This window comes from Artemia sp. Qi Xiang Cuo, chromosome 1, assembly GCF_049724085.1.
Source record: "Artemia sp. Qi Xiang Cuo chromosome 1, ASM4972408v1, whole genome shotgun sequence".
In the NCBI taxonomy this organism is placed as follows: Eukaryota; Metazoa; Arthropoda; class Branchiopoda; order Anostraca; family Artemiidae; genus Artemia; species Artemia sp. Qi Xiang Cuo.
Genome location: NC_142794.1, coordinates 66,211,317 through 66,225,232, shown reverse-complemented (window position 1 = coordinate 66,225,232; position 13,916 = coordinate 66,211,317). Strand labels below are relative to the sequence as shown.

The following is a 13,916-nucleotide window of genomic DNA, read 5'->3' as shown; positions in this document are numbered from 1 at the left end:
TATAGCCATGCTAAGAAAGAAAACGGTAAAGCGTTTTGCATGCGAGCTGTTTCTTCATGCTTTTGACGTAAATTGAATATTACAGAGGTCTCCAAGATAAGTGATTAGACGTTTACCTGCACGTGATTAGACGTTTACGAGATTAGATTAGACGTTAGTAACCTGCACTTAAAATAGCGTGTTAAAAATGGAATTCCCAAAACTGTCTAAATTCTAACTGAATTCTGACACTGAATGAAATTTGAAAAGTCAAATGGGACAGGAAATTATTCATTTCATTAAGAAGCTACATAGGCCTACATTTTTTTTATTTGTTTAAATATAATTTACATACATTACTAGTATTCGTTTCAAGACTAAAGTCTTGAAACGATAGATTTTACGTTATTTTTCATTGGCATAGTCATTTAAGGCTAAGGCAAGTTAAAAACAATAACGTCAAGGAAATAAGCTAAAACCAAATTGTTTCTAGAACCTTTCAGCTGTTCAAATATACTTCTGAATTTGATCAAATTCATCAACAAAATCCATTCTTACATCAAATGCCAGAAAAAAGAGGCTTGCCTTCAAAATACTTAAACTCCTTTCTGACATTTAATCAACTAAATACCAACGTGCCGCAATTTTTGAGAGTTAAAGGTTAAAATTGGAAATAATTTTGAAGTCACTTAATGTACAAATAAAAACAAAATCAAAACATTGAAAATGATTGCAACTCATAGGAAGTCAGTCAGTCGCTTAGTAAATCTATCATTCTCTCTCTCTCTCTCTCTCTCTCACTCTCCGTCTGTCTGTCTGTCTCTCCCTCCGTCTTTCTCTCTCTTTCTCTCATATTTCGCGGTGACAAAGAGACTCAGTCCTGCCCAGCTGAGGTGCTGGACGGAGAACCATTTAAAGAACCATTTATATTGATCCAGTTAAAAGATTAATGAAAAAAAAAACAATTTTTTTTCTTTTTAACGTTAGCAATCATAAAGCCTTTCAAAATATGGTAGATATGCGTATTAGTCGCAGTTCTTCCCGTTTAGTGGAGTGGAATGCATATTCTAACCCATCATGAGCAAGAAATAATGAAATCAATATTGAGGAACAGAAATTTAGAGACATTGTTGCATTTAGTTGTTTTTGAACTGGGTTATTTCAAACTGCCCGTCCCATAGGAACAAGAAATGACTTACAGTTCAATTCCACTCCTAAGCAAATGGACCATTCTGTGACTGAGATCCTTTTATCACCATCTTCGTCACAAGCACGTGGGAAATTTTTGGCGCATCGCCATGGTCTCAACAGTTTCTTGACATGGCGCCGTAAAGTTTTATATTCAGCTTTGATCAAGAATTTATCGCCGTTTCGGTCAATTTGGTGGAACTTCCAGTCAATCTCTTCCACCTCACTTGAAGTTCTCTCTAAATAAAGAAACTGTCTATATCAAGCTTCAAGCAAACGTTTATAATGTTAAATATATAAAAAAAAATAACTCTTAAAAAGTGTCAAAGTTTTCCCTTGAAAGTCTAAAAATTCATTGCTCCTAAACGTTACCAAATACTATTAAAAGAAAACAGTGCAAATAATGTAAGCATTATTTATGAAACATTGTTAATGCAACCTTTACCTGAAATAAGATCCAGCTCGGAAAACATTTTAGCTTACCCTACTAGGCTAGCGTTTCTCTGAAGATGTTTCTAAGATACAAACCAAATAATTGAGTCATGGTCATGTCTTTCCGACTGCAAAGTCCAGGTCAGAGATATATTGGCTGCAAAACTTCACTAGAGTCTGAAGACTGCCTTAGAATGTAGTCCATAACAATAACAAACAGGAATAGGGATAGGATATATCCCTGTTTGACACCAGACATTATCTTGAAGAAAGGCGTATCCCCATTTTCTGTGGGCACACAATATTCACTATGTTTATAGGGTGTGATTTTCATTTCGACTAGTTTATCAGGTAATCCGTAATAATTCAAAATCTTTCCAAAAATCTTCCGATCAACAGAATCGAATAGGGATAGGATATATCCCTGTTTGACACCAGACATTATCTTGAAGAAAGGCGTATCCTCATTTTCTGTGGGCACACAATATTCACTATGTTTATAGGGTGTGATTTTCATTTCGACTAGTTTATCAGGTAATCCGTAATAATTCAAAATATTTCCTAAGATCTTCCGATCAAAAGAATTGAACGCCTCTTCAAAACCAATGAAGCATGTATATTTCTTTTGCGTCCCCTTCCCTGAACTCTTCAACCCTTAGTTAAAGAATAAAAATAAGATCAGAGATATAGCCTACCAGGTCGAAAGTTGACACCTCTCCAAATGCCACAGATTAGCGTATCGCTCTTCTTGAAGAGTTTAACAAATGTGCCCCTGAACCAAACTTTTGGGACTGTTTCGTTATTCCAGGCGACCACTCGGACAGTAGTTCAAACACTTTTGCAGGCTCGAAGGTAGGTCTTCAAAATCTCTGTCGTGATCCAGTCGACTCCAAATGCACGCTTATTTTACGGCTGTCGTCACTTCATTGGTGCTGGGGGGGGGGGGGTCAGCACTTACGTCAATTATTGAGAAAGGTTTAATTTACTATGGGCCAGGAGTGACTAAATGATTTAGTGTTAATCAGCAGAGAGCGCCAAAAAATAGAAGCAATCAATCGGGACGAGAAGATGAATAATTTTGCAGAGGCTAAAGTAAGAAAAGTCAGATTTAAATAAATGAAAAACATTGTTAATACATGAATTTTTCTTTTTAAATTTGGCCTGATAATTTTGGTAGACGGGAGGCACTGATCGAGATTTTGCCCCGGGGGCAAGAGAGACCAGAACCACCACATAGCTTTTGTGAAAAAATACATCTTACTTTACTTATCACTTATGCCCCTTAAAAGGGCCAATAGGCTTTTTGTTTCCCAATTGAATGCAACCTCTTCTAAGCTTCTAAGACCGCTCCTTCAACAAGAATTGGTAAAGAAAAAGAAATGTATAGATATAATGGATTTGCTCCCCAAAACGCACTTTTTGTCAAAAAATGTATCTTATTTCAGTGTTATCACTAAAATTGATCAATATAATTAGTCAGTTATGACAACCATACCTTTGTTAAAAGATACATGCGTTATATCATCTTGTATATGAAGAGGCAGTTTTCGTCAAAGATTGCACTTTAATCAAACATTATCTCTGTTAATTACATAAGGTACCAGATATAGTAATTTCTGTTCAAGTAAGCCCTTAAACATCTCTGTATGATGTTTTAGCGCCGGACTTGTGGCGACAGAAAAAAAAGCAGATGAGCAACAAAATGGAAATATATCCCTACGTCTCATGGGAAAAAGCGATTTAACTTGTTGCGCGATATTGGGGACTGAGGTTCTTCTAAATTGGGTTTTTGGAAAGGGTGATTCCAGTGCTACAATCTACATTTCGATCTGGTACCATTTTAGGGGTTTTGGCTATTTTTGAAATTCCAAAAAAATGTTTACACAGCAAACTTTTATCATTAATATTAATCTAAGTAATAGTTACCATTCTTAAATCAGCTTCAAATGGCGATTGGTCCTTACTTGACAATTCTTTTTTAACACGTTTTGAAATTTTTGGTTACTATGGGATGTAGTTTGTTCTTTACTAGCTTACCACTAAAGGAAAAACTATTATTATTTTATTTGATAAGAAGACAGTGTTTAAACCAATTACTAAATAGCACTCATTCGAGATTATTTCAGTCTTATCCCTCTTCCCTCCCCGATCCTCCGCCGTCTTTTATTTCTAATATTTTCAGTAAAATATACCTCACACAGGAAAAAGCCTTCGCCTGTTTCTTAGTCGGAATAGTAAAGAACGAACCACAGGAGAAAGGCAGTGGATTTACTTGACTTTGACATTATACTCCAGAGAAGGAACTTTTCAAGAGATACGCATATTATATTATATTGTCAGTAGATACGTGTGTTAAAATTATCTTGTACATTAAGATGCAGTTTTGTCTAAAATTGCATTTATGTCGATATCGTCTTTTTTTCAATTGCAAAAAAGCACTAGATATAGCAATTTTCATTCAAATGAGCCCTTAAACACCTCTCCCTGACATTTTAGTGCCCCACTAGTGATGACAGAAAAAAGAAGAAGAAGGAGGATTACGAGAATAAAAAAAGAGACACGTCGCTGCTTCCCATGAAAAAAAGTGATTTTCCTTCTTACTGTAGATGGGGGACTGGAATTCTCCTATGTGAGGGTTTTGGCTATGGATATTCCAATAGTGCAGTTTTCATTACGATCTGACACTATTTTTATGGGGTTCCATGCTGTCTACTAATATTTGTATAAATTTGTTTTCGCAATAGACTGTTGTGATAAAGATTAATTGAGATAATAGTTACCATTCTTGAATCAGATTCAAATTGCAATTCTTCTTCACTCGACAATTATTTTTTTTTAACGCGTATTTAAATTTTAGGTTATTATTGGCTAGAGTTTGTTTTTTGCTAGAAAGTGACATGTGCCGTCGCCATGATACTCCGTTGAATGAGCCAAGCATGATCCAAAATTGATAGAATTATTTCTTATTGGCTATTTTCTAGCTCACAATCGTCCCAGAGCAAAATCCTGTACCCATCACTAAAATTCATTCCCATGATTAAAAATTCATACCTAGATTTTAATGATTCTAGAAGAGGCACGTATACATTTTCTTTAAATAGATTTTTATTTTTCTAAATTACTCAAAGCTTGTTTTGTACATTTTTACAACTACAATTGTTAAAACCTGTGTATTCTACTAAATTGATCGCTCCTTTCTGTATTCTACTATTCTACTAAATGTGTATTCTACTATTCTACTAAATTGATCCCTCTCATTATTTTTTTTTTCTCTTTCTTCTTCTTTACATAAACAACTATCGTTAGCCAAACTTAAAGTTGTTAACGCCATCCTCTATGTGTAATGTATCATAAATACTCCGAATAATATTAGTGTCTACTTGTTTTGAAACAGTAATTGTTACCAAAAAAGGACTAATTTCCCATTTCCTACAATGGAAACACAAACAAGCTTTTAAGCATTTTACTATTTCGAACAGTTCTTGTGTCTGAACGTTATGATATGTTTTATGTATCGTTAAACCCAGATTATTGATGATCACAAGAGAAAAGGCCTGTGTACTCGTTTTTGCATCAACAGAAAAATAGGTGCTAGACCTGGGACACAGAAATTGAACGAAATACAGGTTTGTGTTCAAGAAAGGCATTTTTAGATGCACCCAAGGCAGGTAGAATCAAATATTAAACACCAAACTCACCTACAAAAGCCCTTACTCAACGACTCCAACTGGACAAAATTGTTTGCTATAAAGATTATTTTGTCGGGTATAACAGGAGCAGTCATAAAATCCTCATAATCCAGGTGGCAGCGGTAGCTAGCAACCTAGTAAGAGACGATCACGTACAATGTTAAGAAATATAATAATCCATAACTCCTAAAAACTTGAGTCAGGTCAAAACAAAAAGTACACCTTTGGAACCGCCTTGTATGAAACCCTTATTCAAGAAACTGTCTGTCCCTTGGCTTGAACAGCACGGAAAATATATTGGCTTAAAAATCAAAAAAAGTACTAGCTACTACAGCATTCTGCCTAAACGGTATTTTTTTTCTTTTTTCTTTTCCATAGGTAGCTTGGCATTGGAACGTCGTAGAGAGTTATTCAATGGCTCATTTTAAAGAAAATTGACGGGGTTAAAAACCTATTGTAATTAAAATTTAATTAAGGACTGGTTTGATTAAAAAAAATATGACGACTAAATTGCAATATTTTAAATTCCAAGGACAAAAAATAGCAATTGACTTAATAGGAAAAAAGAGGCTACGAAAATAACCCTCAAAGTAGTAAAAAAAAGCCTTTTTTTTACAGTGTATATACTGTGTTTGGTGCTTAAAAACCTTTCTTTGGACGCGAAAAATTCCCCCAAATGGTGCTTAAAAGATCTTGTATAAAAAAGAATTACCTTTAATTGTTGTTTTATTTCGTGGTGCTCTATTATATTCCGTGGTAAAAATTTTCACCAAGTTGCTATTGAATACCGTTTTGTCGACTGCTGAACATCCTGGAAAATTTCAGAAATTTTTAGCAATTAAAAGATACAAAAATTGAGTATTCTATGGTCAATATCAATATCTGTATTACCTTTACTAACTAATTTTTTTCAGGTTCATACTTTGAGCAACGTGAACGGAGGATATGCCTGTGCTGAAGTAATCTTGTTAAATGGTGGTTGGAAGTGGAGGTTCGAAAACATGTAAAGTCTGTTAGTGTCTGTTGTTATTATGGCCAAAAGGGAGACCAACGCCCAAGGAATTATGCCAATTATTTTCTTTTGTTCTGTTTTGAATTAAACGATTATTGATCTTGATACCACAAGAATCAACGGTTGGGGTGTGTTTATAAAAAATTACAAACTGAAGTATATCTAAGAAGAAGGTCTTGAAGTAAAACAAGAAAACAGTTTTACTGACACATAGAGACAATGACGTATTGCCTAATGACAGAAAAAGATGATTACACTTTCTCTAATGACAGATGAAAACAATAACACTCTTCTTACGACAGAGAACATTTGCAATTATTACAAATGATGATTCGATATCATCCAAAAAAGAAAAATTTGCAACTGCTACAAATAATGAATCTCAATTTTAAGAAGGGATTACAACAATTCAAAAACTTTAAGAAAGAAAACCAAAAGTTTGAAGCTTAGTATATATCGTTGTTAGGAATCGAAGTAATTTCAATAATCAAATATCTTTGAAAGGAATTCAATATAAAAAAGACATTAAATTGCGTAAATAGCAAAAATTGGTAATTGCAAAAAATATTTGTATATATTTTTACAAGGGATTACAACAATTCAAAAATCTTAAAAATAAAACAAAAAGTTTGAAGTTTAGTAGAAATCGTTGTTAGATATTGGACTTTCTGTAATAATCAAATACATTTGAAAAGACACTGTATGAAAAGACATTAAGTTGCGTAAAGAGCAAATAACTGGTAGTTGAAAGAATATTTATATATATTTTAGCAAGGAATTACAAGAATTCAAAAACCTTAAAAAAGAAAACTAAAAGTTTGAAGCTTGGTAGATATCGTTGTTAGGAATCGGACTTGCTTTAATAATCAAATATCTTTAAAAAGACTGCAGTACGAAAAGACAACAAATTGTCGGTGGTTAGAAGACAAGCGGCCATGAGAATCCATATATAGAAGCCTGCCACGTGCCAAGTGCATGAGCCCAGTGGCTGGTAATTGCAAAAGTATTAGTATGTATTTTAATAAGGGATTACATCAATTCAAAAACCTTAAAAATGAAACCAAAAGTTTGAAGCTTAGTAGATATCTTTGTTAAAAATCGGACTTGCTTTAATAATCAAATGTCTTTGAAAAGACCGCAATATGAAAAGGCAGCAAATTGTCTTAAATTTAGTTTTCTGCGGTTAGGAGACAAGCGACAATGAGAATCCATATATACCGGGGCCCCGCGGTGAGCCCTCCGTGCTCCCGGTACTAAAATTATTATACATCCCATACCCTTTGACTATCCGGATATAGACCTCTCTTGCCCCCCCCCAATAAAAATGATGGAAATTCGCCCCTGATCAGAGAGAACTAATTACACTGAACTCTAGTTTTCTTTTCTTTTATTTTTTCTTTAAAAGAAAATTTATTTATGAATCATAAAATGTTACATAATCTATGCAGTTTTTATTCAAAAGCAGATACAACAATCGGATAGCCCAGCTTCTGCTTGGTCATATATTCTCTTTTGATGGTTACAAAGTTATAAAACAGTTCGTGGTAACGAACTGTAAGTAAGGAGCGACCCGGCTCAATGGCAACCAAAACTCTAGAAAATGGGTTTTTGATACCAATAGATATATCAAAAGAATAAAATTTCAATGCTGATTTCAAATATATAACTTTCATCAAGTTTAGTGCTACCCATTAAAAGTTAAGCGCCGGAGAAAATTTGGCTGATTTTCAAAAAAAGGGGGAAAGACCCCCTAAAAGTTATATAACATTAATGAAAATCACACCATCATATTCAGCGTATCAGAGAACCCTACAGTAGAGGTTCCAAGCTCCTATCTACAAAAATGTGGAATTTTACATTTTTTGCCAGAAGAAAGATCACGGATGCGTGTTTATTTGTTTGCTTGTTTGTTTTTTTTTTTGTTTTTTTTCCCAGGGGTAATCGTATTGAACCAGTGGTCCTAGAATATCTTAGGAGGGCTCATTGTAACGGAAATTAAAAGTTCTAGTTCCCTTTTTAAGTAACCAAAAAAAATGGAGGGCAACTAGGCCCCCTCCCACGCTTATTTTTTTCCCAAAGTTACCCGATCAAAATTTTGAGATACCCATTTTGCTCAGCATGGTCGAAAATATGACAAATATATCTTTTAGGATGACTTAATCCCCCGAAGTTCCCAGAGGGAGGGCTAAAAGTTATGAACTTTACCCAATGTTAACATATAGTATTGGTTATTGGGAAGTATACAGAAGTTTTCAGGAGGTTTTTTTTCTGGTAGTGGGAGGACAGGGTGGATCGGGGGTTATGTTGGAGGAACTGGTCGTGAAGGAAGTTTTCATGGGGGAAGGGAAATTGCCATGAAGGGGGCGCCGGACTTGCCAGCATTATTTATTGGTTATTGGGAAGTATACAACCATTTTCAGGAAGGATTTTTTCTGAAGGGGGGGGCTAGAGGAGGGGGTTACTTTGGAGAATATTTCCTTAGAGGATGCTTCTTTGGGGTAAGGGACATTTCTATGAAGGGGGCGCCAGATTTCCAAGCATTATTTAAAAAACGATCATAAATTAAATAAAAAAAAAACAAGTTTTTTCAACTGAAATTTAAAAAGGAATATTAGACCTTAAAACGAACAGAAATTATAACGTATGTGAGGGGGTTCTTCCCCCAAATCAATACCTCGCTCGTAAAGTTACAGTTTTTTTTTAGTGCTTTCAAAAGAGCTATCTATTATAATTAAAAAGCCTTTGTGATTAAGGGGGTTTTTAATAATAAATTTTCTTAAATTTTAACGTAAAGAGCGTGGTATTGACTAAGGGGAGAACCCCCTCATATACGTAATAACATATACGTAATAAAAAAAACAATAAAAAAACAAGCGATACGGCTCAATTGTAATCGAAATTTTTAAAAACGGAATTTTGATGTCAATAAATGTATCAAAGGAATATGTTTATAATGCTTATTCTAAATATATAAATTTTATTAAGTTTAGTATTACTCATCAAAGGCTACGAGCCTGAGAAAATTTACTCGATTTTTTAAAGAGGGGGGAAACATCCCCTACAAGTGAAAGAATTTTAATGAAAATCACGCCGTCAGATTCAGCGTATCAGAAAACACTATTACCTTGGTTTCAAGCTCATATCTGCAAAAATCTGCAACTTTGTATTTTTTGCCAGAAGAAAAATATACGAATATAGAAGTTAGTTACTTAAGTTAATTTGTAAAGACATCCATTTATCAAAAGAAAATTAAAATTTTTATACAAATAAAATCTGCATTAACTAAAAAACGATCATAAATTAAATAAAAACAAACAAGTTTTTTCAACTGAAAGTAAGGAGCAACATCAAAACTTAAAACAAACAGAAATTATTCCGTATATGAAAGGGGCTGTCCCCTCCTCAACGCCTCGCTCTTTATGCTAAAGTTTGACTCTTTCTCACAACTTTATTTTTTAAAACAACAAAAAAGTTTAGCATAAAGAGCGATGCTTTGAGGAGGGGACAGTCCCTTTTATATACAGACTAATTTCTGTTCGTTTTAAGTTTTAATGTTGCTCCTTACTTTCAGTTGAAAAAACTTGTTTTTTTTTTATTTAATCTCATTAGGAGGCTGCATTACTAGGCAAATTGTATAATTTAAATATATAATAAACATCCATATTAATACGCATGAGAAACATAAACTAATAAAAGGAAACACGAGATTTGTTCCATAATAAATTACCTTAGACACAAAAAATTGTACTCGAATCAAGATGAGTGGCGCCAAGAGAAGTAGTTACCACAACATAGGTGCTGTTTTATCTTCTCGTAAAAGGTGGTAATAATTTTAGACTAATTCTAACTTTTTTTGCCAAGCGCTAAAAATATATTTTGACAGGCTAAAAGCATTATTGTTGATAATTTGGGACCCGTCCATGGAACAAAGTATACTAATAAAATGTGTATAATGAAATAATTTAGGCAACGTAGGGTATTTTCTTTAGCGGTAGGCTACAATAAAAAGAAATGGACTTGCTGTTCACCTCAGTGGCGGGTCCAGGGGGAGAGGGGAACGCGCATCCCCTAACAGAGTCTAAAGTAGTGTAATTTATTTAATTAACGTAAATTTGCGTTAATTAAACTTGCTCCTAACGTTAGTTTATCGGATCAACCTTTTGCGCCCCTCCCCCCCCCCTCAATAATGCTGGATCCGCCACTGGTTTCACCTTATCATTATCATCAGTTTTGCAATATTCAGAAGTGGTAGATTGGAATGGTTAATGGGAAAGCGCTAAGGGGAAGTTTACTTTAATCTTTAGCAGGGGGACTAATCAGGAAATGTAGAGGGAGGTAAAGATTATGTTCACTTTTTTTAAATGAAGATCCAAAAATGATATTTTTCAAAATTTAGGGAGAAATTTTCAGATGAAGATATCAAAACAAGTATTTTTTAAGAATCTAGGGGTGCAATTCCTAAAAAAAATATCAGTCCTGTTCATTAGGAATCTGATACCGTACTTAGTTGGCTTCAACACTGAAAATTTGATTTTAAAAGTGTAACTGCACTTCGCAGTTTTCAAGATCATCCTAAAACAGTGCCCTAATGAGACTAAAATATTCATGTGAGGATACTTTCCTAATTTCTAAATTAATTTTATAGTTAGAAGAATAAATTTAATTTGCTCATAATTTTTGTCTATTTTAGTCTTGCATGAGATAAAAATAACAGATTAAATTTTGGATCAATTCAAACCTCTCGAAGAAATTTCTACAGCCAATAATTCTTTTTTAAATTAAGATTCCTCAACCCATAGTGTAGTTTTTTGCTTAAACCATTATTGTACAATATTGTATTGAGAGGGACCCTTCTTATCATCAAAATGTTACGACATAGTCAGAGAAGACTTAGGTTTTTGACATCCACTTTATTTATTAGCTAAAATTTTAAAGAAATAAGAACAACTTGTATCTTATTTTATTATACAGTATAGTACGTCTACGTTCAGATGTATAACACACGTTTTTAGTCAAAATGAAATGATAATTAATATAGATGGAAGCAATTGATGATTCTAATTTTAGAATAAGTCTATACGAGGGACGTAGGCCTATGTAGGAGGCACCTCGGGCGCGAGCCCTGATAAATTCTAATTTTCTAAGTTTCTAAGCTGTTCTTATTATAACCATGGCAAATTGTTTTTTCAATATTTCCTTCTTATCCTGGAAAAATTCTATGTACGTGCCTGGTATATACACCCTGGATTTTTCTTTGTACTGTTCCTCTACCTACAGCAGGAATAAGAATGCTTAAAGCATCCTAAAAATTGCATTAGAAAGACTCCCTTCTTTTTTGAAATTTCACTCGAGCACCCGGCTTTCCCGTTACGATCTTACTTTCAATGATTGGTAAGTTGCTGTAGCTCTAGAAAAAATATGTTTAAAGGAAACTAGTTTATTTATGTATATATATTAATAAGACAGAGGTGTAAAACAATATTACAAACCCTGCTAGCTCAGACGGTAAGGGGTCAGACACCCAATCTTGAGATCACGGCTTTCTGCGAAGAAAAATCGCTATGTGATTATAGATATAGATATATAGTTTGATATATTTCTCACAAAAGCCTTTTGGGCCATGGATATTACAAATACAACAAAACATATAAAACAATAAGTTTAAACACTTTGAAAATAACACTACGATAGAAAACCCTCCCTATGTCTCATCCCCACAATCACAAAATTTCCCAAATTTTTAATATCCACTTTGCAACTACTTCCTATTTTATTTAAACAACTTCTATGCATCACTTCACAGGGGCTGATCCAGGGGGTGAGGGGGCGCTCCCCCCCCTAGCGTAGTCTAAAGTAGTGTAATATACTTAATTAACTCAAGTTTGCGTTAATTAAACTTACTCCTAACGCAAGTTTATCGGATCAACCTCTTTTGCGCCCACCCCTAAATTTTCTTTTTATCGCATCAACCTATTTTGCCCCCCCCCTTAAGAAAATCCTGGATCCACCCCTGTCACTTCTATGCATATACTGTATGTGCAGACGGGTAAAGGATTCCACTCTAAAGATGTAATTAGTTCTTTTTCTAAATGGGTACATTCAATGTTATGATTTTAGCAAGTCTACTCTGTTTTGTCTCAAATCTCGGGCAGTACACGCAACGACCATTTGTTTTTTGTATTATGCTTGTCGTTTGACAGGCTTCGCTGTTAGTTACTTATAAAATTGGAATAAAAAAGACATCCTTATTTTAAGAAATTTCACTTAAACGCTAGCCTTTCCTGCTATAATTGACTATAATGTAGTACATTCTGGTTACCTGGCTAATTCAATTCATATCAATAATAAACAAGATATAATCTCTTACCTTTCCTTGTTTTTTGCTTATTTGTAGGCGATCGCCGGTTGGTTATAGATTTTCCTGCAAAGTTATCATAAATTAGTTTTACTAATGATAACCTCTTTAATACAGCAATCAAGTGAACTTACATTTATCAACAGATCTGCCAGGGATTCAATGCTTTCTGTGGGACTTTTTTAAAAGAGTTATTTATAGTCCATCCAATTAGATGCAATAAGTTGAATCTTACTGAATATTACTGTGGTTAATTTTAAAATTAACCACATTCACTGGCATTATATGATAGTTTTAAAGTAGCAGAAATGCGTATGGTGTCAAGCTATGAACAGTTTCAAGCGAGACAATAGTAAACTAAAAACTGAAAAGACAAACCTAAGTTATTATTTTAAGTAGCAAATATTGTTTTCCTCCTCAGTAATTCACACCTATTACTCCAGTAAGCGTGAACGCGTTCATGTCGTGTAAAGTACACGATACCATGGTACACACTGATGAGCCGCCAGTGATCCCGCATACAATGTTCTAGTGGGAGTTTCTAAGAAAAAAAAAATCCTAATTAACTGACCAAAAATTTTGGACATAATCAATGTTCATTTTTTGGTTTAATAGCCTATTATTGACCAACTTTCAAGTCTTGTCCCATATATATTCTTAGTTACTATTTCTAAGTCCCGTGGGTGGCTGAACCGTGTATACAAATCTTATAAGCTAAAGAGTCAAACTTTATATAAGGGGTCCACAACTACGACCAAGATAGAGATAGTACCGGCTCTTTGGCAAGCTAATCAAATTAAAAAGGATACTTTTTTTCAAATAAAAGTTACTTGTAATACGGAATCCAGAGATCGAAGCCGACTGTACGGCTCTAGCAACACACTGTAGGGCCGACGCAGGGACCTTAGTAGTCAAGAAGCGTCGCTAATCCGATTTTTCTTTTCAGATGAAAGTAAAGAGCGATAGTAATATTTAAAGCAACATAAATCATCCTATAAGAAACTGTGACTGCGGCCCCCTCAAATTCTTACTCTTTGCGCTAAGTCGTTCTAGTAGTTTTCTAAAGGTATATTAGAATACGAAAAAATATACCCAGAGGATAATTAGTGCATTATTTACGAACTGAGTTTCATATGAAATGAAAAAATTATTATTTAAAGCTAATGCAACAAAAAAAGCGTTCATTCTTGAAACACTCAGGTACAAGAAAACTAAGTTAAAGATTTTATGACATTGCTTATTTATGGGATCATTAATTCTT

General features: G+C 34.1%; 1 protein-coding gene across 3 annotated transcripts in view; it reads right to left on the bottom strand.

Moving 5' to 3' along the window:
• The window catches only part of LOC148956614 (SPARC-related modular calcium-binding protein 2-like), a 90,641-nt gene that overhangs the window by 31,487 nt on the left and 45,238 nt on the right, over positions 1-13,916 (bottom strand). For all 3 annotated transcript variants that reach the window (XM_089086094.1, XM_089086084.1, XM_089086091.1), the window contains exons 4-6: positions 12,668-12,721; positions 6,001-6,099; positions 1,179-1,406 (exon numbers count right to left, since the gene is read on the bottom strand). In XM_089086094.1, the coding sequence (XP_088942220.1) occupies positions 1,179-1,406; positions 6,001-6,099; positions 12,668-12,721 (381 nt within the window). The remainder of the gene's footprint in view (positions 1-1,178; positions 1,407-6,000; positions 6,100-12,667; positions 12,722-13,916) is intronic.